Source organism: Talpa occidentalis, unplaced genomic scaffold (assembly GCF_014898055.3).
Source record: "Talpa occidentalis isolate TD23 unplaced genomic scaffold, MPIMG_talOcc4v2.1 talOcc4.3, whole genome shotgun sequence".
Classification (NCBI taxonomy): domain Eukaryota; kingdom Metazoa; phylum Chordata; class Mammalia; order Eulipotyphla; family Talpidae; genus Talpa; species Talpa occidentalis.
Window position 1 is genome coordinate 83,770,586 of NW_023603184.1, and position 27,670 is coordinate 83,798,255.

The following is a 27,670-nucleotide window of genomic DNA, read 5'->3' on the forward strand; positions in this document are numbered from 1 at the left end:
ATAGGTAGAGAGAACTACAATATTTAAATGGGTGAGGAAGAAAAACATTAGCTTCCAGCAGAGACAGTTGAGGAAAAGGTGTAAAAGTACTCAGTAGATTTGAATACAGGGACTGACTAGGACTATTTTAAAAACATAGAAAAAATGTCAGTATGAACTCAATGTTTTGAATGGTTATATAGCTGGTTGATCATTGAAAAAAAATCAAAAAAACCCAAATTAAAGAATACTCTTGAGGTATTGAATCAGCATATCTACTTAATGTGTTTGACCTCATAAATCCTACCTGTTAGCCTTTAATAAAATAAATGTCCTTTAATAAAAAAAATGTAAATGATGATCACCATAGAAAGACAGAGGAACTATTCCAAATTATATGAAATTAGATCAAGGTAACATTAAATAGATTTTAATCAGGCCTCCCCAGTGGCACAGCGGTTGAGCACTGGGTTGCGAAGCTGCCCGCAGTCTCTGCAGCGCCGGTTTGATCCCTGGCTGCTGGGTGAGGGTCCCAAATGGTGCGCAGACCTCTCCTGCCGCCTGTTGCTCCCCTCAGCAGTGTACTTCGTCAGTCTGCCTGTTCTGCTTTCTGCTCTGACTCTGGTGAATTCTCTCACCCTCTCTTGCTTCTGACTGTACCCAGTGCTTGTATAAATAAATAAATCTTTAAAAAAAAAATAGATTTTAATGCTGAATCACATCCGTAAACCAGGAAAAAGAATTTACTGTTTTGAATAAATTTTAATAATTAAAATTATCCCATTAATTTCCTTTATAGCAACAATTTAATAACACCTATATAACAGATTAGATACATACTTATAACAAATTATATAATATGAAATATGTAAAAATTGTGTAACAACCAAATGTTTGTTGCTATAAAAGACCAGTGAGGTAATTGGTGAATTATGACTAAAGTCTGTAAATTATATAAGATTATATCAGTGTTAATTTCCTGATTTTGGTAATTGTGCTGTAGTTATGTAAAAGTACTGTTTTTAGAAAATATACATTGAACTATTTCTCAACAAAGTAAAAAATAACTAATAATTTATATGTACATGTGTTTATGACATACAAATATAAGTGTATTGTCCATTTGGGGTGCTATAACAAAAACACCATACACTGGGTGGTTTAAATAAAAATATTTTATTACAGTTGTGGAGGCTGGGAAGTCAGAATCCAGGGATTGGCAAATTTGGTGTCTGGGTGAAGTCTCAATTCCTGGTTCTGAGAAGGACATTTTGCTGTGTCCTCATATAGCAGAAGGATTTAGAGAACCTTCTCTGGTCTGTTATAAAACTAACCCATTCCTGAGAAATCTACTGTCATAATCTAATCACCTGCTGAAGTCCCTACTTCTAAATACATCGAAGGGTTAGAATTTCAAAATAATGAATTTTGATCATGATAAATTCAGTCCATAATAATATGTATATACATATATATTTGGAGAGAGATAAAGCAAATGTAAAATATTAACCTTTGGGTAAAGAATGAAGATATATAGGAATTCCTTGTATTCTTTTTGTAGCTTCTGTGCATCTGAAATTAATTTCAAAGTAAAATACAGAAGAAATAACAGGACTGGGGAAAGAAAAAAGTTAGCTGTTTGGGTCTAAAAAGAGCAAGAAATGAATTGGCAGAGGTATTGTTAGTGAGGGATAGGGAGCCATCTTAAAAGGTGCTGGTATGCTTTTTAATATTGCTCATCTATTGAATCTGCATGTCTGGCATTCTTTTACTGAACTTTAAGATTTATTGAGTATAAGTGGGCATGTGCAATTTCCTGTATAGAGTGGTCATTTTAATATTTGTTGTTTATAATGTTATTTTTTTCAAGGTTTTATTTAGTGCTACCTATTTATGAAAAAATATTTCATAAAACCAGGTTTAAATTTTCCCTTTTGTCACATAATACCCAAGTTTAAAAAAGGATTAATTTTCTTTTGATTAAGGGATAACTTATTAACAGCAATTTTAAATGTTTGGTGTAGCATGTCTCAGTGGGACTTAGTTTAATCTTTTATGGGTGGTGGTTAATTTTCAATTGCCTGAAATTGTACAAAGGGAAAATTGAATAAAGTTTTCAGTCATTCGATTTTTATTTTCTTTATTATAATCTGCCAGTATTAAGCCTGGCTCCTTTAGGTTTTTCCTAATAATCACTTCAGGATGAAATGGTTGCTTTAAGTTCAGCTCTGTCTGGATATGTGTAATGAGGGGTGGTGGTGGTGGTCTATTTTTAGACAAGTAGTTCCATGCCTGATATAAAGGAGTAGCTATTTGATTGAACAAAACATTTGTTTACAGTAACTTTTATATGTAGATAGATGCTGCTTTTACAGCTAAGCCTTCACTAGTTATTAAATGGTGCTTCACTCCATGAGTTGGTGCAGGTTACATCCTAACATTGAGAGTGAAAACTTTTTTTTTTTTTTAATTTTATTTATTTATTTATATAAGCACTGGGTACAGTCAGAAGCGCAGGAGGGTGAGAGAATTCCCCAGAGCCAGAGCAGGTTGCAGAACAGGCAGAAGGACTGAAGTACACTGCTGAGGGGAGCAGCGGGAGGTAGGAGAGGTCTGCACGCCATGTGGGACCCTCGCCCAGCGGCCAGGTATCGAACCGGCGCTGCAGAGGCTGTGGGCAGCTTCGCAGCCCAGCACTCAACCGCTGTGCCACCAGGGGAGGCCCGAAAGTGAAAACTTCTTAATCATACTCTAAGAATTAATTTTTACTGAATCTTTTTTCTACTCTGCAGTGAATGAAGTGCTATTATATTAAAGCATATAATAATATTCATTAAGTTGTTTTATATCTATCCACTTTCTAATTTCTGAATTTTGGGGGTGAAGAATTGCTTGTATTTATGAATGTTTATATAGTAGTGTTTTGAACTTCCCAGCACCCAATTTCAGAGCTGTATGCATAGATAGATTGGTTTTGGCTGGCTTTAAGCAACCTTATTTGATAGAACTATTTGTCATTGGAAAATACCTTTCCTACAGTATGAATGGACTAGATTTTGCAGTACATTGAGTTTTATTTCAGGCAGACTTTTAACAATTTGTTTACATTAGAATTATCCTTTCTTTGTTATTCATTCTTTCCAGTAGCTATCAACATTTTTTCCTGACTATCAATTGAAAGATAGTTGCTTGTATTTATATTTCCCAAGTTAAATAGGTTGCCTTAGTCAGCTGTTAAGGTTTTATTTAACATTTTGCTTTTATAGAATGAATTTGGGTTCAATAAGATTTTGTTGAATGAAATGGGAAAAGTGTATAATTGGATAGTTTATTCTTAAAAATTGTTTTTTTTTCCCCCCAATAGAATCGTAAGAATGATGAAGCCTCTTACGAAAAGATGTTGAAACTGAGACGAGAGTTTAGTAGAGCCATAACAATTTTGGAAATGATTAAGAGAAGAGAGAAAACAAAACGGGAATTATTGCACTTAACTTTAGAAGTTGTTGAAAAAAGGTAACATTGCTACTATTGTATAGTAGTAGCAGTTTTAGCCAAATAATGGGCAAAAACACTTAATTTTTTTCATAATTGATTTTTACTTAGGAAAGAACCTAGATCATTTTGTACAATTCTGTATATTAAATTTTCTATTAAACAGAATTTAAGACAACGGACTGTTTAATTTTATATTCTCACTAGATAAAAAACATTTTTTTGTGTCAGTACATTTTGAAAATGTGTTATATAATCACTTTCCTGCATAATTAAGTAGACTTACAATAGAATTTTATGTGATCCTGAGTTATTCATTCTAAACATTTCCCAGTGCTTGAAAATATAAAATATATAAGGAATTCATCCTTTGTGTACTGTAGAGATTGTTTGGTTATTTGTGTTTTTTCACTAATTCTCAAATATGAGCTTCTTTATTCCTGTACATTTTCTCTCTTAAGAATGAACTGATTATTGGTTGTTTGATAAGTTATGGCTCAATTAAGGCATTATTGGTTTTTTTTTGTTGTTGTTGTTATTTATTTTTCAACTGTACAACATTTTCATATGTTTTATTACCTTTTCCAGATATCATTTGGGAGACTATGGTGGTGAGATCCTTAATGAAGTGAAAATCAATAGATCAGAAAAAGAGTTATATGCCACTCCAGCAACTCTTCATAATGGAAATCATCATAAAGTCCAAGAATGTAAAACTAAGGTGAATATCCTCTGGGAAGAAGCTTGTATGGTAATAATGATCAGGCAATCTATCGGTTTCTGTAGTTGTCACAGTATAATTTGGTTAAGAAAGAAATATTTAATTCTTACTTCGTTAGGACTTTTTACACATATATTAATAACTTTAATTTTTATAGCAACCTTTTGAGATAGAGTTTACTTCTGTGTGATTTCTAGATTATATAGCCAATGAGTGGCAAATTCAAGGTTTTAAATCCAGATCTGACACCAAAGACCAGGTGCTTTGCACTATGCTGTCTGCTTCCCTACGAATAAGGATATAAATGTTAGTTTTTATCACTGGCCTTAGCAAACCCTGCATTGGACTGGTAGTCATGAAATCTAAAATTAAATCTTTCTCCATCAAGACTATTGAACATTTTTTGTGTTGTCATCACTGCCAAAACAGCATTTATCAATCGCTTTTTACCTTGAGTGATTTGAAAAAGTCCTCTATCTCCTGGATCATAATTTCTTTCTAATAAAGGCTAGACTCAGTGATTATTTTAGACTAAAGAATTTTGTTTATTCAGTATTCATTTGGTACATTAACTAGTTAAGATGTATAAAAATTGATAAAAACCGTTGAGGAGCTTAGATTTAAATAAGAAACAGATCGACTGAAGTATTTAGACGTAGAGCTTCACTGTTTATCAAGATTTTAAAAGTTATTTAGGTTGTTTGTGGGAAATTCATCTTTTAATGTATACAATCCTCATTTTTCATGGGTTCATTATTAAAGGTCAAGGAAAAATGTGGAGCAAGAAAACTTCTTTAACATATATCAATTCAAATTAAAGTTTTTCTTATTAATCACAGGCATAGCCACTGACCAGATTACCCTTAAATCATCACTTGCCTCTGTAGCTAGAAAAGTTATTAATACAGTGAATGTCATTTTGTAAGTTATTTTTAAAAATCCATTTTATGTAAACCAATGGTTTTCCTAGGTATATAGCTGATAGGAATAGAATATGAAAATCTCAACACAAAAGTACTTACAGAATAAGCCTTCATTATATATTGATTCTAATTTTAGATCATCTCTAAGAAAAAAACACAACCTATTTAAATCCTAATTTTAGAGATATGGTTCCGTTCATTATTGCTATATCCCAGTATAACTATATTTACTTTGTCATACATCCCTCCTTAAATTAAAATATAGGTTGTTTCTAAGAAGTTGGGTTTTCGTTCTGATGCCATAACTATATACCCATTGTATGAAAAGAGGTTTTATCTTATTAAAAAATTTGGTATTTAAGCAGCATTTTCATTTTATGTACCATTTTTGATTCTAAATTAGTTTTAACAAAAATCTGGACTACATGGGGAAATGTGCAACTTCCTAAACATTTTTACACTTTTATTTTACTTCTACTTTGGTGCTTAGTATAGTCCTTTATAATCTTTTTAAAGTAGTTGATCCTTATTTATGAAAAGGAAAGACAGAAAGAAACAGTGCTGCTCTGTTGAGGCAAGGGGTAGTGGGTAAGGTGGGTATGGGGGGGAAATCAGTTCAGTCAGTTTACCAGATGGCCTCTAAGTACTGCCACAGAACTCTGAGGTACTTGAGAACAGTTTGACTATTGTTCACTTGAAGCAGATTCTTCACTTTCTAAAAAGTGAAGTTTTTTTCAGGTAATGAGCTAACTCTGAAAAAAATTACCTGCCATGGACAGTTTTAAAAACTGGAAATAAGTGTAGAATTGTTAATGAATTCATAATCTAATTCAAGTAATTTTTTAAATAATTATTACTTTTCAACATTAGTACAGTGGATTGAAATGAAATTAACATTGAATTGAATACTTTTTAATTGCTAGATTGAATGATAGAGCAATTTTTAAAAAAAATCACTAACTTTTTAGTATAAATATTAATAACAGTATAAAAAGCAAATTTAAATACCGTAATTATTTTAACATAACTTGAAGAAAGTAAAACATTTTTCAGTTTATGATCACATAATTTTTGCATATTAAAAATAGTAAATAAAATCACTTCCTGAGTCAAAATGTTTGTTTTTCAAAGAGCAGTCTAGTTTTCATGATTTCTAAAATGATTTTTATTTCTTCCTTTTGGGGGGAAAATCGTCATGTAAACAGCACCCTCATCATTTGTCTTTGAAAGAAGAGGCTTCTGATGTGGTTCGTCAAAAGAAGAAGTACCCAAAGAAGCCTAAAGCAGAGGTTTTGATAACATCTCAGCAGCCCACTCCTGAGACATTGCCTGTGATCAATAAGAGTGACATTAAGCAATATGACTTTCACAGCTCAGATGAAGATGAATTTCCACAGGTGCTTATTTTAAAACTATTTTTAAAGACATTTCCTTCTAGTCTTTTATATTTACTTTAAAACATAATGACATTTTAGAGTTTTGATTTTTGCTTTCTTAATGTTATAGCATAAATATTTTCACTTTATCTAGACACTAAAATGGTATTTGCTGTCTGTTATTTTCCATCATTTGGGTAGAATTCTTGTATGGAGCATTTAGATAGTTTTCACCTTTCCCTTTTATAAAAATAAGCATTTTTTTTTTTTATATTTAAAGTAAATTATTAGGGGGAAAAGTGTCATACCCAGTAAAAGAAGTAATTACTAACAACTTAAAGTATAATAAAGAATATACTCATTTCACCACCAATAAATACAGCACTTTGTTAAGGAGGAAACAAAAAGTGGGGTAATTTACATCATATTTGGCTAATCGTGGCTGTGGCACATCATTACAATAATAGAGATGTAATTATGGAGTAATAATTAGATATTATTGTGAAAATATCTTGACCACTGAATCTGGACTACCTGAATCCTCTCCTAAATCAAACACCTAGGGGCCTCCCTGGTGGCACAAGGGTTAAGCACCGCACTATGAAGCAATGCGCAGCCTCTGCAGCGCAAGTTCAATCCCCGGCTGGCCAGGGAGCAACCCACATGGCACAGCAGACCTTTCCTGACTCACCCGCTGCTCCCCTCAGCAGTGTATTTCGGTCAGTCTGCCTGTTCTGTTCCCCACTCTGTCTCTGGTGGATCCTCTCACCGCCCCGCCCCGCCCCCCCCCCCCCCCCGCATCTCTGGCCTGTACCCCAGCTCTTGTATGCATAAAAAAATAAATCTTAAAAAAAAAAAAAATTCTTCCAACAAATAGTATACAATACTTCAAAATAAAACAAAGTAATAGTTTATGAATTTTTATTTGACCCTGTTGAAAATTACTTTATCTGATGTTTTGACCTTGGTGTTCTAGAATCAAAGTATAGTGATATGTCTGCATTATATGTTTCAAGTTCTTAGTCTTTGCCTGATTATTATATGTCCTCCTCTAAAGCATCAATTATTAAATATATGTGGCCTAATTAAGATGACAAAAAGCTAACCCACATAATTTTCCTTTTTTGGGGTAGTGTGCATGGACACATGGGGATGAAATGAGCAGGACTCCCTTCTCTTTAAAGCAAGCTAATGGGTAGGATTTGGATATCTGTAAAGATATGAAAAGATACTCTTGGCAAGGTGAATTATATAAAAAAATAAAATAGATTATTTTAAATGGGAATACTAAATCAAGGGTTATCGATATTTTATGGAAAAAATATAAAAAATATTTTATGGCATTATTACAGAATTGTAAATATTTACCAACAATTCCCTTTTTATCATGTTCCATCAGCATTGAATTTTGCAGATTTCACTGTAAATTTTCCTAATTTGTTTGGCAATAACTATTTAATTCTGAAGATTTTGAACAATTGGTATATATGTTTTAACTTGTGAAGATAGTTTATTGGTTTATATTGCAACAGTTTTATAGTTACATGTTTGCAGTGTAAAAATCTTAATTGTACATGGTATTGTTTTTAAAACAAAATTTTTATTTTGTGTATTAAGGTATCTGCTTAAAAATATACGTATTCTTTAGCACCTTACCTAGCAATACCTTCGTTTTTTTGTTTTTCATTTCTATATAGTAAAAGTAACCTGAAGAGAATACTGTGACAAGCTTTGTCATATTTTAACATTTTGGCTTATTGCTTTAAAAGAAAAAAATATTTTAAAAGCCAGCATCACAGATAGGTTAGAAGGAAAACTGTTTATAAAACATTTATTGTTGTAACTATTTAAGTATAGCATTTACATAAATTATGTCCCCTTTCACAAAAATATATTGTCTTTTTCCTGGTATCATTAATTTATTTTTTTTATCCCAAATAATATTTTAGCATTCATATGCATTTTAATTTATATGATTAAATTTCATGTTTAGTGTGCTCTTGAAAACACTAATGAAATTAGTTTTTGTCATTGGATCTTCCAGTTAGACTCAGACAAGGCTTTGAATAGCCACAGGACATTAGATAACCATTTTCCAAGAATGAGGAAAATAGTGTCCTAATGCTAGTTTTCCAGATAGAAAGTATAGGGAACAGCTCTTGGTAGAGAAGATTGTATATTAGAGGAAGTTGCTAGAAGTTTCCTGCTTCTAGAAGTTGTGTTGCTGGAACAGAGAACACAAAGAGAAGGAAGGGAGGGTAAACAAATGATGCCTACAGTGTTAGCCAGAGGGCAAATGCCTCTATCTTCATTATACATACTAGGAAATTATTAAGCAGTTTTAAGTAAGATTATGGCATGGTTAGATACATGTATGCAGGTTAGCTTTATATTAGAGGTTCTAATGACAGTCTAAAAGGTTTGCTATACATTCCTGATCCTTTAAGAATGATGCCACAGGATACTGGGACCTGTAGGAAATTTTCGTTATTGCTATAATCAGTCCATCCATCCTGATATTAGGACACACTCAGCCTACTGGTCCTGTGTGCATCTCATGCATTTAGAGATCGTCACTACTATTTATAAAGTTTTCTGTTTATTCATATTGTCACCGATATGACAATATGATAATTGCATTTTGAAACTTTTAGGTTTCCGTGAGTTCGTATATCAAAGTCTTGTTAATTTTTGCAGTGGTAGCCCATGTTGCTAAGGAATAAGTAAGCATTTACTTACAGTTGGACATCATTCAGTGAGGCAGCTATTTACAGTCTTTACAAAGTCAGGATTTTATTGCTAAAAGAATCATTAAAATAATCATATGCTTAAGGTAACAAACATTTTAACCAGACTTACCCAGCTAATTGCACGAGAGCAGAACTAAACACTGTTTCTTCTTCTTCATGCTTCTGATTCTCTTAGTAGTAGCTCTGTCTTCCTCTGTTTCTGACTAAATCCTGTAATCTGTTTCTGGGGAATGGTGATTGGGAGGAAGGAGTGATATGCTTTATATAAAGAAATTCTGGGATTTTGTTTTGACACTTCTTTGTGTGTTGTAGAAGAGATAGACAATTTGCAGAGAAACCAAAGAGTAAAATTCACATTTGGGATTTCCTTTAAAATAGCAGGTTTCAGGTTTGGGGCTTGTTTCCCCAGGAGAAAAATCAGCCCCAGGTTGCTGTTTCTGTGTCTCTTGCTGTAGGGTTGGTGGAGGTGTATTGGAACCTCGAACAAATGCCTTTTTTCCCTGGATGACCCTTTTCAGTGTTAATTACCACAGTTTGGAAATAATTTAGAGAATATATTTTTCCTCTCAAATTAGGAAGGGGAGGGATTTGTGAGGTTCAAAATTTGCAAGTAAATATGTTTGAGCCAACATTGTCAGAATAAGAAATGTGTTCCAAAATGAAATTGCCAGACAATTGAAACTTAAGTACCAAAACTTTTTTTTATTTTAACCATCATGGTTAGAAATTTATGTAAACCATGTTATTTCCCTACCGTATCAGAGTTTATTTGTGCATTATTTAATCTGTTATGACATATATAAAGTGTGCTGTAATGTATCAGCGCTGCCCTAGGGCCCACTCATTTTATAAAGGGATATTTGGCTTACTGTCACATGGTTCCAGGCAGAATGCTTTTTAGTATGTGACAGATTTTTCGAAGTGTTTGTGTACTCTTTGATATTAGGTGGTGGGCTTGTCACTTCTCTCTGCAACCAGTTTGGTTACCATTAACATGTCTTTTGTGTTTTAATTTTCTACTTCTAAGTTTAGAAAGTAATTACAAAACTAAGGAAATAAGGGGCACTTTTGTGACTTTCTTGGAAAGAAGGGCTATTTATAAGTCGTTTTAAACTACTGGTTTCATGGCCTCCCCGGTGGCGCAGCAGTTGAGCTCTGGGTTGCGAAGCTGCCCTCAGCCTCTGCAGCGCTGGTTCGATCCCCGGCTGCTCCCCGGCCACCGGAGGTGGGTCCCACATGGTACACAGACCTCTCCTGCTGCCCGCTGCTCCCCTCAGCAGTGTACTTCGGTCGTTCTGCCTGCTCTGCTCCCTGCTTTGAGTCTGGTGAATTCTCTCACCCTCTCGCGCCTCTGACACTGTGCCCAGTGCTTGGAATGAATGAATGAATAAATGCTAAAAAAAAATAAACTACTGGTTTCATGGTTTATTATAGAAAGATAAAGTTTCTATGAAATATTTATAGCCACACACATTACTTCCAAAATATAAGTGAGATCTATAAAACAATACCACATCTTAAGTTTAAAGCCATTTACATGTTCAGAAGCAAGTAAGTCATTCTCTGTTAACTTACCTCCAGGAAACAAGCCATAAAAGATAACTGTTTAACTACAGAACATTTTTGCTAGTCTTCATATGTTTTGGGAAATTCACTGCATACTGTAGGTAACATGGGGGTGGTTTACTGTTTGTGATCAGATTCTGATTTTAGACCATAACAAAAATTTATTGACTTTTCATAATATCTAAATAGATTGATTCATATCTCTTTTTTCTAGGTACCATCCCCAGTATCAGAACCCGAAGAAGAAAATGATCCTGATGGTCCCTGTGCTTTCAGGAGGCGGGCAGGATGCCAGTATTACGCTGTAAGAAATTTATTTTTTGTGGTGTTTTTGTGAACTGGAATTAACAGGTAACTCATGTCAGGGTGACTTAGTCTTGATCTAAAAGTGAGAAGTCCATCACATTTTTTTATATCTCCATGCAGATACCAATAAAGATGCTCTAAAGTACTTGGTTCTTTCAAAAGGTATCAGAATCTTTGCTTGGAAATTGATAATTTCCCATATATTAGAAATCTAATTTCATTTTGGACTTTATGGATTCAGTAGTCAATAAAATTACTATGTCATTGCTAGAGTTTGGTACCACCAAAATCCCTAGTTGAACTTTTGCTATTTCTGATTGTTTATTGGCATTTCCTATTAGGCAAGCCAGTCTTGTGAATACATACCCAGGAAGTATCAAATACAAAGGAATCATTTTTAAATTTCTCTCATGTTAATTTTAAAATTATTTATTTATGCATAGAAGAACTGGGGTATAGACCAGAAGCATGAGGGGTGAGAGGATTCACCAAAGGCAGAGTGGGGAGCAGAACAGATTGATCAAGTGAAATATTCTACTAAGGGGAGCAGCTGGTGAGACAGGAGAGGTCTGCTGCGCTATGTGTGGGTTAGCTTCCTGGCTGGGGATCAAACTTAGGCCTCAGGGGTGAGGTGATAGTGTGATAGCACTGAGACGTAACATGAGGCCCCCTCATGTTAATGTTTTATCTAATAATTATATTCATAACTTTTTGGCTCACTTAGAAATTGCTTTGTACTACTGTCAAATTTTGGTGCAGCATTTTATCAGGGAATGACTATCTACCCAATCTTCAGATTTTCAGAAAAGGTATAACTATAGAATAAAGAGGATAGATTTTTATATATGTCTTATAGAGATGATTTATCTTGCTGCATTGCCTTACAACACTTCCAACTTCTTCAAGAGGTGTGTGTATTTAATGTAAGGCAGCTTGGGAGTTGCCTGCAAGTTACATTGGTTAGAAGAAGGAAGATAGAGTGGAAAAACACAGACAAGTAGAATGATAAAGGGAATGGAAAGACAATTGTACTGTATATTCTTAAAAGAGGATGTGTCAGCCTGACCCATGTATGCCTTTGAAGTATTATTTTTAGTCCAAAAAAATTCACTTTTCATTTTATCTCAACAGGAAGCCTGTAAATTACTAATGACATCATCTTTACTTTTACCTAAATGTTAGACTATTATTCTTCAATATAGCTTTCTTTTAACCCTAAATGTATTTATGTTTACAAACTAATTTCAGTTTGAGTTACTTTGGTGAGTGAACTTTTGATTCAATTTTATAAAACTTTTTACCTGGTTAATATCACTTAAACCCCAATTTTATAGTTTAATATCTAAATTATAATTGTTCTGCTAATACTGTACACTTCATTTTTATCATGCTTTAAGTTTTCTTCATTTCAGATTTACTCCATGAGTTTTAACTTTCTTTTCTTTCTTTGTAGCCTCGTTTGGACCAAGCTACCCATTCTTTTGAAAACTCAGAATTGGCAGATTTAGATAAGCTGAGATATAGGCATTGCCTTACAACACTCACAGTACCACGAAGATGTATAGGATTTGCAAGGAGACGGATTGGCAGAGGTGGAAGGTAAACTTTTATTTTGACTTGGGTTTTTGTTAAGTTAAAAGGAAAGGTATAGAGAAAATGTTGAGTTCTTCCAGGTAATAATTTGGTTTTATATTGCCTTTCAGGGTCATAATGGACCGAATAGCCACAGAACATGACCCGATCCTAAAACAGATAGATCCTGAAATGCTGAATGGTTTTTCAAGCTCTTCCCAAACCATAGACTTTTCTTCTAATTTCTCTCGGACCAATGCTTCCAGTAAACATTGTGAAAATAGACTGTCCCTTTCTGAAATATTAAGCAATATCAGATCATGTCGACTACAGTGTTTCCAGCCAAGGCTACTAAATTTACAGGACAGTGATAGTGAAGAATGTACCTCAAGAAAACCAGGGCAGACTGTGAACAATAAAAGAGTTTCTGCAGCATCTGTAGCTTTATTGAACACCAGCAAGAATGGCATATCAGGTAAGCTAGCACTATGTTAAAAGCATTTCCTGATAATCTTTTCTCCCTAATTGTCATTATCTACTAAGTAAACCCTCATGGTAAATTCTAAAAGCTTATTTTGTAATCCCACTAGGAAAGAAGCTCGATTTACTACGTTTTCTTTTTCCCAACCTGAGAAACTCAACCCTATTATTGTGATTCACATATTAACAGAAATGTGCTAACTGACAAAATGCTGACATATTTTCAATGTGTTTGGGTGTGTGGTGAATGTGTAGCAGAATGTGGAGGGTATTCTCTGTGGGCAGAATGGTTATAAGTTGCTACCAGATAATCAGCACAATACTGTCTGCTTTTGTTAAGGAAGTTTTTCGGTTTTGTGTGTCAACTTTGCTTAAATGTAAGCATTGCTTCTTGACAGCACTTTTGAAATCTATCTCTCTGAAAAATGAGTTTTTAAGAGGTTCCTTATGAATAGTTGTAATTTTTTTTTTTTTTTTTTTTTATAATTTTTTTTTTTTTTAGTTTTTTTTTTTTTTTTATAGAGGCATGTTTTTATTTATTTATTTATTTATTTATTTATTATATTTGTTTGTTTTGTTTATACATGCACTGGGTACAGTCAGAAGCGCGGGAGGGTGAGAGAATTCACCAGAGCCAGAGCGGGGAGCAGAGCAGGCAGAAGGGCTGAAGTACACTGCTGAGGGGAGCAGCGGGTGGCAGGAGAGGTCTGCGCACCATGTGGGATCCTCCTCCGGTGGCCGGGGAGCAGCCGGGGATCGAACCGGCGCCACAGAGGCCGCGGGCAGCTTCGCAACCCAGCGCTCAACCGCTGCGCCACCGGGGAGGCCCAATAGTTGTAATTTTTATGTAATAATACTATAATTGAGATTGGAAAAAAATTTTTTCATTAAGAGACATTGTGATCAATTCAGTATTTTTATTACCTGTATATTGTAAATAATTTATAATATCAAGAGTATCTAAAATGCAATTTGATTTGTTTTCAGTAGTTTTCTTTATCATGTATACAAGTGTGTGTAATTTATAAATCTATCTTTATAATGTACACATTGCAAATAATGCATGGTGTCCAGAGACACAGCAAGGTGTGGCTTAACTTACTGACACTGTTGCTATCTTTACTTTCTGTAAAACGTGTATTTCTAAATTGTTTCCTGGATGGTGCATTTGTTGGTGAAATTATGTTAAACTTTTTTAAGTGATTTAAAATCATTTTAGCTTGAAATTTGGACTCAGTAGTGTTCACTCTTTTTAAGTTACTGAACTGCTTATTTTCACATTTGACTTAGACATATCTGTTCAAAGGTTGTAATGGAAAATTGGATTGGTTTGAATGATTGGAAGTTGGCATATCATTTCTCCAAATTAGTTGGTTAATTTTCTCCTAGACAAACCTAGGTAAGGAATATGGCATCCCGTTATATAAAGTTCATGAATCTGTGAAGTTTACTGAGCTTTTGAAGCTGAAAGGAATAAAAACCTAATATGATTTGGTAGGATTCTTAGAAATCTAAAGATAGTAGGAAGTTGGTGAATATTAGGTCAAATTGTTATAGGACAGGGAGAGGGGTAGCCCAAGCCCCGCAAACCTGCCTATTCTAAATGGGTTCTGCCATCCGCCGCATCAACACAAAACATATGAGACTTTAATGGGAAGGAACTTTAATACAACTAGGAAACAATACAGGTAAGGCAAAGAGTCTAGTTTCTAAATGAAGCACCCAAATTACCCGTCCCCTCGTGGGTAAAAGTCCATCCATATGGGATCGGCCCAGAACAAGGCCCCAAAGCCTGCTACAAGTCTAAAGCATCTTCCAGTGGGGACCCACAGAAAAGGGTCACAAACAACCAGACAAGCCCGGAAGGAAAAGAGCAAAATCAACATCAAGATAAAAGCTGCCATTGTCACCTCCCCACAGGTCTCACCCACATCTGTGTCACCCAGTCCACGACCAAAAGACAAGCGCAGTTTCTTTACGTGTCTCTAGGCTCCATGCGCCTCCTCCAGGTCTCCTGGCTCCATCCTGCTTCCTTCCTCAGTCTCTTCTGCAGCTTCTTCTCTTCCTGCTCAGCTCCACCCTCCCTTGGGTGGGGCAGGGAACCTCCCCCTTTCCTGGGGACCACCCTGTTGCAATATCTTTCTTTCAACCAACTCCAAAATATTGTTCAGATTATTTTAAGTGAACTCAAATTATGAAACCAAAAATTATAAAGGTAATTTTTGCCAAAAGAGAGTTTAAAAAATCTATGTAGATAATTTATAGTTACAATTGACCTTAGATTGAGCTTCTTCTCTGCCATATAAAAAAATGATTTTACTGTTTTCCTTTTCAAATATGGCCAGATATTTGCAGCTTTCTACTACACATTCCCAATAAATTCCAAATCTATATGACTTGACTCTTTCCAGAAAATATATAATATATGGTGCATATGTTATTGTATCATCAATATTCTGTATGTGTTGGTCCATAATATAGCTTAGTGTGACTTAAATAATACCATAATAATCATCCCTAGAATTATATGACACTACCATGCATTGGCATAAAAATAAGCATTTATGGTATTGTCTTGGGCATGTGTGCCTTTCTCAGGAAACTTAAATTACAAATGTATGATATTAATATAGACAATGCAATTTTTTAATTTTTGCTTTTCCCCTACTACTTGAACACTGTGTTGATTTGTGGACATTTTCCTGTTTTTTTAGTACTCTCAGGATAGTACCATTCATTTTGTCCCTTGAAAATTTCAAGGCTTAAGCACAAACTAAGTTACGTTAGAATCCATGTTTTTAAATTGAGTCTGTCAAATACATATTTATTTATTTATTACTAAAGAATTTTGATTGAAGTTTATTTCACCTCTGTGAGGCATAAGGTTTGTTTTTAACAAACTTTTGCTTCAAAATATTAGGCATGAGTATATAAATGTATGAGACACATCTTTTAACAGCATTTTTGTAAAAGCCATGGCAATTTCGTTATATTCATTACATAATTTTCTCAGATCTGGTTAGATAATTTTAAGTGGATTCTATTACAATTCAGTTAATATTGATAGAAATCCCTTTCTGTACCTGAAGGATGTAAGGATGTAGGAGTTTTTACAAAATTGTATTTAAATTTTGATGGACATATACAAAAGAATTCCATCATCATGTGTTTGGTTTCTTTTAATTTTTGTGTCTTTCTCACTTTGCCTTCTGTTTATTCTTAGTGGACTTGGTCATAGGAGCAGCAGGTGTGTCTTTAATAGTAACATTTTAACTGGCGAGAATATCACTGAACTATCAAAACTATGAATAGTGAATTTTCTGTTTCACATCTGGGAATCCCAGCATATAAAGGCAAATTTAATCTGAAATAGAAACCTATTATACTTGACGGTAATACTTTTTGTATCAGTTTCCTTAGTTCTTAAAAACTAGGACTTGCTGTAGTTCTTAAAAACTAGAACTAGAAGCAAAGATTTTCTTACTTTTATGTTGTTAATAACCCAGTTAATGTTTTTCAAGTGATAACCCTGTGTCCTAAATGTATTCAAATTTCTCTTTTCAATATCATGCTTAAATGAAAGCAGATTGAAATTAACCTAGGTATTAGAAGAACTAAAACTAAAGATTTCATTTTAAAGCAACGTGACTTAACACTTCAGTAAAATAAAGGTGTATGTATATTTTTTTAAAGATTTATTTATTTATGCATACAAGAACTGGGGTGTAGGCCAGAGCTGTGAGGGACGAGAGGATTCACCAGAAAGAGTGAGGAGCAGAACAAGCAGATATACTCAAATACACTACTGAGGGGAGCAGCTGGCACGACAGGAGAAATCTGCTGCACCATGTGGGTAGCTCCCTGGATGGGGATCAAACTTGTTTCAGTGGCTGGTGATAGGTTGATAGCACTGTGTCTTTAACCCCAGCGCCACCAGGGAGGTCCCCCAAGCTATATTTTCGGAACAGAGAAATTCTTTACAATAGAATCAGAGAGAAAAGATAGATTGGGTTGAATGTGGCAAGTGAATAACCAAGAAAAATAATTTTGTAAGTAATTATTTAGGAAGTTATATGCAAAGCAGTGTGTTAAGTGTTTAAATGTTGCAAGTTTTACAAGGCAATAATCCTTACCTTCAAGGAGTTTGCAGCACATGACAAATACTGCACACTTTTATAAATTATTGTAACATTTTTAGTAATTTGAAAGTCCGGTATTTCATTAACTTCTTTTGAAATGATGTTCTTAAATCCAGATCCCAAGAAAATACATTTCACATCTAAATGTAGCTTTGCTTGTTCAGATTTGAAGAACAGGATGAATTTACATTTAATTTTGGTTTTGACCAGTACATGGTTGCAAATTAACATTTTTTTCATTTCTTATTTGTCTTAGTATATTGAAAAGATACATACCAATAGCTTTTTTGACCAGCTTCAAATAACTTTACCAATGTCAGCATGTTGGACAGTTTTCCAAGAAAAATGCCTGACTTTAAATTTTTTCCAGCTTGTCTGCTTATTCTTTCTTAAACTGCCATAAAATGTTTGCATGCACAAATGTTTTAGGATAGATAAAATTATATTTTAATAACTAGTGGAAAATACTTAGAAGTATGGGAGGGTGTCATGTGGGGCAGGTGTTGGGTTGCTTCCAAAGATGAGAATGGGATTCAGACTTTAGGAATTGAAAGATTTTAGTTTGACTGCTAAGGGAAACAGTAAAATTTCATTTTTAACTACTTAGCTTGAGTGTCAGGCATCAAATGGATCTTTAGTCTGTTTTCTTTATCATATCTCTTTTTTTCCTTCTTGGCCCTCCCCCTCACTCTCTCATTCCTCACATCACCCCTTCTTTCCACTCTCCCTAGCCCCAGTATTGTAGTGTGTTTGTTAATCTGCCTTTAGCAGCTGTCATGAGCTTTTCGTTATATGAGGGGTATAAACATGGACTGAAAGTGTCAGCTTTCAAGGTTTGCAAGATTTGTCCTCAGAATCACTCTTGTGGTTTATGTGGATTTACACCTGACTCCTCAGTATAACCACAAAGGCTTAAAATAGGATCTCCCCACCTCCAGTCAAAACAAAACAAAAATTTGCATGTGATTAGCATTGTTACTCTAAATTTTTTATACCAAAGGCCTCTTCTCAATAAAGAAATGCTAAATAATATATGCATTTTGATTTTTAGATGATCTTTACTATCACATTAGGGTTTATTCAGTAAACTATGAAAACTTGGTCTAAGCCAGTATTTACAAATTTCATGACTTTTTTTGGCCAAAGTGCTGAAAAATTACTAAATAATGCCCCATAAAATTGTGTCTCTAGAACATCAGCTTACTTCAAAGCACAGAACATAGTAAAGTAAGAGGTAGATATCAAGAATGGGTATAAATATACTGAGTTTGTGATAAGGAGGAAGAGGAAAAAAATGAATTTTAAAAACAACTATGTTACATTGTTAAAGTCAGGGTTTTTTAAAGATTGATTTATGCATGCAAGAACTGGAGTGTAGGCCAGAGGTGTGGGGGGCAGCTGAGAGGATTCACCAGAGACATAGTGGGGAGCAGAACAGGCAGATCCACTGAAACACTGCTGAGGAGAACTCCAATGGGCAAGACCGGAGAGGTCTGCTGCACCATGTGCATTAGCTCCCTGGCCCTGGATCGAACTCAGGCTTTAGCTGGTGTTAACACTGAGACTTAACCCCTAGGTCATCAGGGAGCCCCCAAAGTCAACCTAAATTTTAGAAAAGTAGATAACACTGATCATTAATTTGAATAATCTGGATTAAGTCTTGGGATTTTGGTTTCCTTTTGGGTAAAAGGATAGTGTTCCTCAGCAGTTAATGGTCCCAACGAGACCAAGCAATAAATAGACATATCTTTAAAAAAAAAATGTAGTTTTATCTGTGTCCATTTTTAATACATACATAAGTGATCTCTTCATAAAAGCAAGTATTTCTATTGCCAAAATACCTCTAGTTGGCAAAACTTTGTGAGCCAAAGACTACAAGCCAAAAGTAATTTTTTAATGAAAAGAATTATAATTGTGATTTAGATAAATAAATTTTATTTTATAAATTAGTAAGGTTTTGTTGACTTGTGTGGCATAAAAGATTTTGGAAAAATTCTTATTCTCATTTCTCTCTTAATTTTGAGTACCACTGAAAGTATGTTCTCTTTATTTGGTTTATTCCTCAAATTTAGCCACTATGATTCTCACCCTTTCACCACAAGACAAACTTTATGTCTGAAAAAATGTAACAGTGGATTTGAGAAAGAAGGCTATGCTAACACTAGATTCCAGGTCCCATTTCTTTTGAATTGGTACACTCATTGTACACATAGGACTTAAACAGACTTATTTGGGTTTAACTTAAAGGTTTTTTTCCTCCCTGCCTTTGTGTCTAATAAGTTATTTTTCATCTCTTTCCCAAGGTTTTCAAACAGCTGGAAATTCATGAATACTTCACATTTTCATTTGATTTTGAAGATAGTAAATTTAGAATTAAATTTTTTTCATTTAAAAACAGAACACTTGGGCCTCCCCGGTGGCGCAGCGGTTGAGCGCTGGGTTCCGAAGCTGCCCGCAGCCTCTGCAGCGCCAGTTCGATCCCCGGCTGCTCCCCGGCCACAGGAGGAGGGTCCCACATGGCGCGCAGACCTCTCCTGCCGCCCACTGCTCCTCTCAGCAGTGTACTTCAGTCCTTCTGCTTGCTCTGCTCCCCGCTCTGGCTCTGGTGAATTCTCTCACCCTCCTGCGCTTCTGACTGTACCCTGTGCTTGTATAAATAAATAAATAAATAAATAAATAAGTCTTTTAAAATAAATAAATAAAAATAGAACACTTGCAATGAATTTAACATGTTCAAAGCATTTGATTTTGTTAATTCTGTAAGATAATAGTGTGCATTTCAAAAATACAGGTAATAATAAAATTTTAGAGTGAGCACTGTCATAGCCCCAGGTGTTTTAATCTTTTAAAATAAAATTTCTGTCATAGTCCAAAACAAGTTTAATGATAATGTTCCAGAACAGAAATGAAGGTATTTCTAACACTTTGCCAATCTCTGTGGACTAAATCCCTCTTTTCAGAAAAGACTAACCCATGCATAATTTGCTGTGTGTCTAATTTACAATAAAATTTTTTTAACATTCTCATTTCCAAGCCTACTAAGTAGAAAACTTTGGGAGGAGTAAGTAATAAATACAATTTTTTAAAACATTGAAATTACAGTTTTTATCAGTGATTCTAAACTAATAGTAAAATCAGGGAAGAGATTCTAAGGGTGTATTCTCCAGTCTGAGCTCCTGTAGGTTGTATTGGTTAGGTTGTTCAGTTGCATGTAAAGGTTGACTCATATTAGTTGGTATTTATGTGTATCTTTTCTTCCCAACCACCCTGCAGAACTCTATAGCATAGACCTTCTTACATTTTTCTCTCTGTATTCACTCTTAACTCTTAGTGAAGCATTCTGCATCAGAATACAGTAAGGACTAGGGTCAAAATAAGGGGGGGGGTGCAATTGTATGGGGAATACAACCAAAATGAAAATGCATACATTGTGGAAAAGTGAAAAATGATATAAGAATTATATAAAATTTAAAAAATAATAATAATTGTTGATTAAGTAAAATAGAAGACAGAAAGCAGTAAAGAAAAATGCAGCAAAACTACACTAGTATAGTGCATATAGTCATGTGATTTTATTGTTTCTGGATTAATAGTACTAGCTTCTATGAAAATAGCTTTCTATCTTCTAAGTCAGTTAACTGTTTAAATATCAGTGAATGAAAGTTTGTTTATATTTCTTTGAGAAAAATGTTGCCTATTGTGGTTTTTTCTTAATCTTTTAAGCAAATGTTTTAGATGTCTTGTTTTTATTTGATATCTACTAATACAGTTGGCCACAGCATAACTGGATACATTATATCATCTGGACACTTCTAATTTCTACTCTATATTCTACCCCATATTTTTATAGGTAAAATTTAAGGTATCAGCTCTGTTGAGCTTAAACAGTGGTTTATGGTTCTGTTAGATGAATATCCTCTACTCTGATTTATAATTAGAGAAAAAAGTATTTTCACTTCACTGTCATAGGTGAAAACCAACAGTAGGAGTCATTTACAGCCTTGGAAATGATCCTGCTTTTTCATTGCATTGAGTTATTATTTATATTAATAAGTCAGTGTTTCCTCATTGTATAGTCACCGCGATGTAGAGAATTATGAGTGATCTCAAAGATACTAAGTCTGAAAAAATGGTAGAATACTCACATTAGAATATTCACATTTACTTTATGTTGTACAGTAAAAAACTACATATAGAAACTTTGTGATATGAGGTCATGGACATTTTATAAGTCATTTTTGCAGAAATTTGTCATTTTTACTAATGGGTGTACATTATAATTTATATTTGGTTTTCATCTTAATTGTGGAATAATCTTACGTTGTATTCTACTTGTATTATTAAAAATACTTTTAAATATACTTATTTTTGAAATTAATGTCCTTTACCAGTAACAGGGGGTATCACAGAAGAGCAATTTCAGACACATCAACAGCAGTTAGTTCAAATGCAAAGGCAGCAACTTGCTCAACTACAGCAGAAACAGCAATCTCAGCATTCCTCACAACAGACACATCCAAAAGCACAGGTAAAGCTTCTTTTAATCCATTATGTCCTTTCCTTTCTCTCAAAGTTGTGTAATTTTATTCCATTTTAGTCACATCACAAAAGATAAATTTGGTATTGCTACTCTTGATTTTGAGTCTCAAACCTAAGTGTGCTTAGTTAATTTACATAATTTAAAGGGACTGGTTTATATTTTCTGAGAAGAGCATTAGAGTCAAATACAGTTATGTATAATTTAAGAAAGAAGTGGCTACTTTTTTTTAAATAATCTTGACAACTAATAGAAGTAATTATAACCATAAATCCTCCCCTCTTCTCCCCCCCTCCCCATTTTTTTTCCAAGGGCACCTTTCTGAATTCCACTTAAATGGTATTTAAGGGAATGTACTCCATGAGCCGAGAAATAATTCTCTTGAATTGTCCAATAAAGCTAAAGCACCATAACTGCTTGCCTCTTTGAATCTGATTTCCCTTCAGAAAAAGAATTGCCCCTAGATGAAGTTGTCCATAGGCACCGTTAATTGAAAATACTAGGGATAAGAATAAAAATAACTCATACAGCTGTAATTGCCAGATGAAACCAGCCTGTCAGAGACCTGGTAAGAGCCCTGTAAAACTCATTTCAGCCTCTGGTCTCCAGAACGATACAAGAGCAAAATCTTGTTTTGAGGCACTAAAAACAAAATACTGGTTCAGAAGTATATTTCAAGTTTGAGTCATTTGAAAAAAGATGAACTTGTGTTACAGGTCTTGAGTCTTGTTCCTCCTTAATTCTTAAAGTAATAATGGAGTTAACTCCACCTCAGTGATAGCTCTCAGTACATGATCTGCCCGTAGTAATTAGCACATTTTCAGAGGGTCCGAACACTGACTTTGGACATCCTTCATACAGCAACATGAAAATTACGGTGACTTAGGATGCATCAACATGCCTATAACATCCAGCTGGGTCTGGGTCTGGCCCACATCCTCGGAATATTGGTCATTAGTTACAACTTACTAGTGTTATATACAGTCAAGAGGACAGCCATTAATGTTGATTTTGTTTCCTTTTTATGAGTCTCAGCTTACTACAAGTTTTGTGAACTCGGCTTACTACAAGTTTAGGACAGGCTTTTTTATATTTTATGTAAATAACTGTTGGTAATCTCTGTGATTTCATTTTGCCCATAGGAATCTAAATTATCAAGTGCTTTTTGTTTTTGTAGGATTTATTTATTTATGCATACAAGAACTGGGGTACAGGTCAGAGGTACAGGAGGTGAGAGGATTCACCAAAGAGAGAATAGGGAACAGAACAGGCAGACTGACTGAAATACACTGCTGAGGGGAACAGCGGGCAAGACAGGAGAGGTCTGCTGCATCATGTGGGTAGCTACTTGGCCGTTGGGGATCGAACTCATACTGCAGAGGCTGCGGATAGCTTCACAGTGCTATGCTTAACCCCTTGTGCCACCAGGGAGACCCTAGATTATCAAGTATTTTTAAAGACATTCATTAACACTTACTGGGAAAATTAATAGAATACTAAGGGTTTGGAGTTTTTTAATCTCTTCGTTCTATTTCAGAAATAAGCACATCTCAGTTTTTAATCACGTCCCTGCTTCATATTCCAAAAATAGTGCAAGGGTTCTTAATCTAAATACTTAAAACTGTTAAAGATTAAAAAGACAACGATCTCTTGGGTTTGGCCCATTCCTGAAAATGTTTATAAAATCACATCTACAAAATTAAGTTTAATTTTATTTTATAGGGCTCAAGCACCTCTGACTGTATGTCTAAAACACTTGACTCAGCCAGTGCCCACTTTGCTGCATCTGCAGTGGTTAGTGCTCCTGTTCCAAGTCGAAGTGAAGTAACCAAGGAACAGAACACTGGCCACAACAGCATAAACGGTGTTGTCCAGCCTTCAGGTAACCTTTGGTTTCATGTGATACTTAGTAGTGCGAAGTTGTAGCTCACTGATACACAGTTTTGAATTTTAAATCCAGGTGGAAAATGTTCAAGAAGTCGATCAGAACTCTTCAGAATTTCTATGAATAGATGGGGTAGAATAGCTGGATGTTTTCTGGAAGTCACCCGCAGCCTGCTCTCCCTCTTCCATAGTCACTGAATTACCCACCTTTGTCTTTACTCCACCATGTCTAGTTTCATCCACATGCTGTCAGTTAGCTCACATTTTAAGAAACCCATTGAGCTGATCACTAGCCATCACCATTGAATTATTCATGCATTGCTCAAAAGGCAAAATATCCAGACTGGTCTGTCATTAAGTTTGAAATCCACTTTATCTACCCACTCTTATGTACTCATAGGCTTACTTCTCTGATTCCTCCTGTTGAGACACAGATTGCTGTGAAATACTCTCTCAGCTTCTTACTATACTGAGTCTTTGAAGACTTGCTGTTCATGTCATTCTTCAACTACTACTGAGATCCTGGAATTTTCTGCTTGCTTTTACATACACTATTGCTCCTTGACACCTCCTTGGAGCTGTGTTCTTACAGCTGTAGATTCTAATGGAAGTCCAACTATTGTTTCTATCTGCCCTACACGTCCACAAAGAATCTCTTTCCTATTATGCAATTTCCTAATATGGAGGGGGGAGGATATTTTGCAAAAACCTTTTTGTAGGACAATGAAAAAAGGGGTTTATGGAGTTATAGTAGGTTAGTCTGTTGTTCTTAATGTTCCAAAGCTCTTTTTGGAGAGGCTGTTATGGTGAAAGCTAATCTGGTATTTAATTAAAATTAAAATGTTTACATTTATGTTTATTAAACTCCTAATTTTTAAGAGTTTAATATCTCATGACATGAATTAAATGATTTTTTTCCCTCCTTCAGGAACCTCTAAAACATTATACTCCACCAATATGGCTTTATCATCCAGCCCAGGGATTTCAGCTGTACAGCTTGTAAGGACAGTTGGCCACACTACTACAAACCACTTAATCCCAGCATTGTGCACAAGCAGTCCTCAAACACTTCCCATGAACAATTCCTGCCTGACAAATGCAGTGCACCTCAATAATGTCAGTGTTGTTTCTCCAGTCAATGTGCATATCAACACACGGACTTCAGCACCATCGCCAACAGCCTTAAAACTTGCCACAGTTGCTGCCAGTATGGACAGAGTGCCAAAGGTTACTCCCAGCAGTGCCATCAGCAGCATAGCAAGGTGTGTGTGTGTGTGTGTGTGTTCTAAGTATCATTCTGTCTCTTCTGGGTATTCTGTTGGAAGAGAAAGACTTTTTTGCTGCTCAAGCAATAGATGTCTGTTGATTGACTTGCTTTTTCATAGACACTGATTATCTGCTTCAAGTTCTATGACCTAGATTATTTGTTTAAGTCACTAGTAAGATAGCTAAACGCTAACCATCAATTTTGAGAAAATAAGGGGAGAAGAAACTGCAAATTGGGAGCCATCAAACCAAAATTAATGCAGCAGAGTCTATTTTTAAAATGTCATTTACTCTTATACTTTTTTGTAGTTTATATAGTCTGGAAGGTTAGAGTTAATACTTTTAAATTCTGTGTCAGATTTCAACTATCAAAACTTGTGTTTTCTTCAGCATCATATACAAATGGAAAGTAAATGATTCTATGTACATATCAAGATTAAGAATATTCTGGAATTAACTAAATCTATGATAATGTACTTCAGAGTGTTTTTATATTTCTTTCTTTGACCCTAATATAGGAGAACAATTAATCAGGAAAAAAATTGATTTTCATAGGTTAATAACTATCACCATAAACCTGTAAAATTAAACTATTGTGGAAAGTAATTTAAGTAATACTGTACTTCTTATGATTGTTCTTCTGGTGCATTATATGCTCCATCTGTTGTAAAATAACTTGGATTATTTTATATATTTCATAAGTAATTTATTATTGGTTTATTCTTAAATATGTTGAGTTACTATCTTTCTTACATAACTAGTTATAATTAAGTGGGAATCAGTAGGATTTCTGAGATGAGAAAAAACTTTCCTCATTCCTATATATAAATTATAAAAGCTGGAAATGTTTTTGTGAGGTGTATGTTTAGTTATAGCTACCTAAAAAATAATATCTGTAAATACTAAATGATAACATATTCCAGAGAGTATTAATATTTATTTCACTCTGCCTTATTATAGAGAGAACCATGAACCAGAAAGATTGGGTTTAAATGGAATAGCAGAGACAACAGTAGCTATGGAAGTGACATAACCTAAAACGTGTGGCTTTGACCTGTGCTGATGGTGTGCAGTCATTCATATTCCAGCTGAATGCAAAAGGCGACTCTCTGTGGGTGGATCACAGAGCGTAACAATGGACCTAAATGGACTACAGTATATCAGATGTTAAATCGATATATGATGTATATTTTGTAAAATTGGGAAATCACTACCTTGTAAAATAGTTTATTTGTATCATCAATATTATTTCTGTTACTTGAATAGTAGATATTCATCATCATGCTTTTGCACTTGAATTTGCAACTGAATGGATTTTAAAAAATAATTCTTTAATGGGATCATGAGCATGAAATGGGATCCTGCATCACTTGTTTTAACTATTTATTTTGCCATGTTTACATTTTGTATCTTGTAAAAAATAAATCCAACTTTGTGTCTAAAAAGTTAAAGATTCATAGCTAGGAAATGAAATTCTTGTAATTTTTTTCTAAAGGAACTGTAAAGTTTTCACTTGGTTCATTTTGTTTCACAATTTGACTAGATGGACTTTTTGGTAAATACTTTAGTGGCATTTCACTGTCAAATATGAAGTTCAAGGCAAAATAGTATTTTCTATTACTGTGCAGGGGAAAGGGATGGATCGATACATGCAAATTTAATGTAGTAACTCACTTTTCCATATATTTTGAATGTATATTTCTATTTATAATACCAGTTTATAAAAAATAATTACACAGAAAAAATGGACTAGGAAAAATTATGCATCTAGCACATTTAAACTGTGCAGATAAGGAAATTTTTCAAGGATTGCATTTTATCAGAAGACTGCATATTTTAACTGGCTTTAAAACTGTAACACACCACATAAAGGATCTTTTACCAGGTATGTATTGCATTATATCATTGCAATAATTATTGGAAGTCTAGCTATCGAGCCATCCCAGGTGTTGGGAGGGGGGAGGGTTGTGGCAAGATTGTCTTTTCAATTTTGGAGAGTTTTCCTGTGGCTACAAGGCAAGTAACGGGTCGGAAAAAGTCTGACTGTAAACGTTGGACACCTTCATAGTGTAGTGTTTTAGTGACTTTTTTTATACGGTTCTTGTAAATTAGATACGTGTAGTGGTGTTTCAGAATGTTTGTTTATGCACTAGTTCAGACAACTTTCCCTGTTACTTGTTCTTGATAAGTGAAAACTGCAGGGAAATAAAAATACATATCAAAACATGGACATGCTGCATATGTGTTTATTTCACAATGTGCACACAGTATAAGTGAAAATTTAAGGGAGACGATAGCACTTAACAGCACTTTTCATTTTCACAGTGCTTTCCAAGCATTAATGAAAAGAATTATAAGAAGCTCATCTGTGGGCATTATTGGATTTCAGATAATCCAATATAAACTACCTTTGATATGAAAAGTTCTTAAAATATTTTACGAAATGTAAGTGATTTGCAGTATAACATTCATTGAAATCTCATAAATGAGCCTCATTTTATAAATAAAAGTTTAGAGTAGAATTATATTGCAAGGGGGTTTTGTCAAGTAAGTACTGGGAAATGTAAATATTTTTAATGAATATGATTAAAACCATTTCAAACTTACATAATTTTATACTTTACATTTTTTATATCTGCATTCTTGAAAGTTGTAAATTGATGTGTCAGTTGAAATAAC

The 27,670-nt window shown here is 34.4% G+C and overlaps 1 protein-coding gene across 3 annotated transcripts in view; it reads left to right on the plus strand.

The window, feature by feature from the left end:
• EPC2 (enhancer of polycomb homolog 2) overlaps positions 1 to 27,217 on the plus strand; it is a 104,019-nt gene extending 76,802 nt beyond the window's left edge. For 2 of the 3 annotated variants that reach the window (XM_037523306.2, XM_037523307.2), the window contains exons 5-14: positions 3,344 to 3,492; positions 4,060 to 4,192; positions 6,321 to 6,512; positions 11,022 to 11,111; positions 12,567 to 12,712; positions 12,817 to 13,160; positions 21,696 to 21,832; positions 23,564 to 23,723; positions 24,654 to 24,987; positions 25,952 to 27,217. In XM_037523306.2, coding sequence (XP_037379203.1) covers positions 3,344 to 3,492; positions 4,060 to 4,192; positions 6,321 to 6,512; positions 11,022 to 11,111; positions 12,567 to 12,712; positions 12,817 to 13,160; positions 21,696 to 21,832; positions 23,564 to 23,723; positions 24,654 to 24,987; positions 25,952 to 26,024 — 1,758 coding nt within the window. In that variant the 3' untranslated portion in view covers positions 26,025 to 27,217. The remainder of the gene's footprint in view (positions 1 to 3,343; positions 3,493 to 4,059; positions 4,193 to 6,320; positions 6,513 to 11,021; positions 11,112 to 12,566; positions 12,713 to 12,816; positions 13,161 to 21,695; positions 21,833 to 23,563; positions 23,724 to 24,653; positions 24,988 to 25,951) is intronic. The other variant, XM_054699719.1, reaches the window with a different exon arrangement.
• The last annotated feature ends 453 nt before the right edge of the window (positions 27,218 to 27,670 follow it).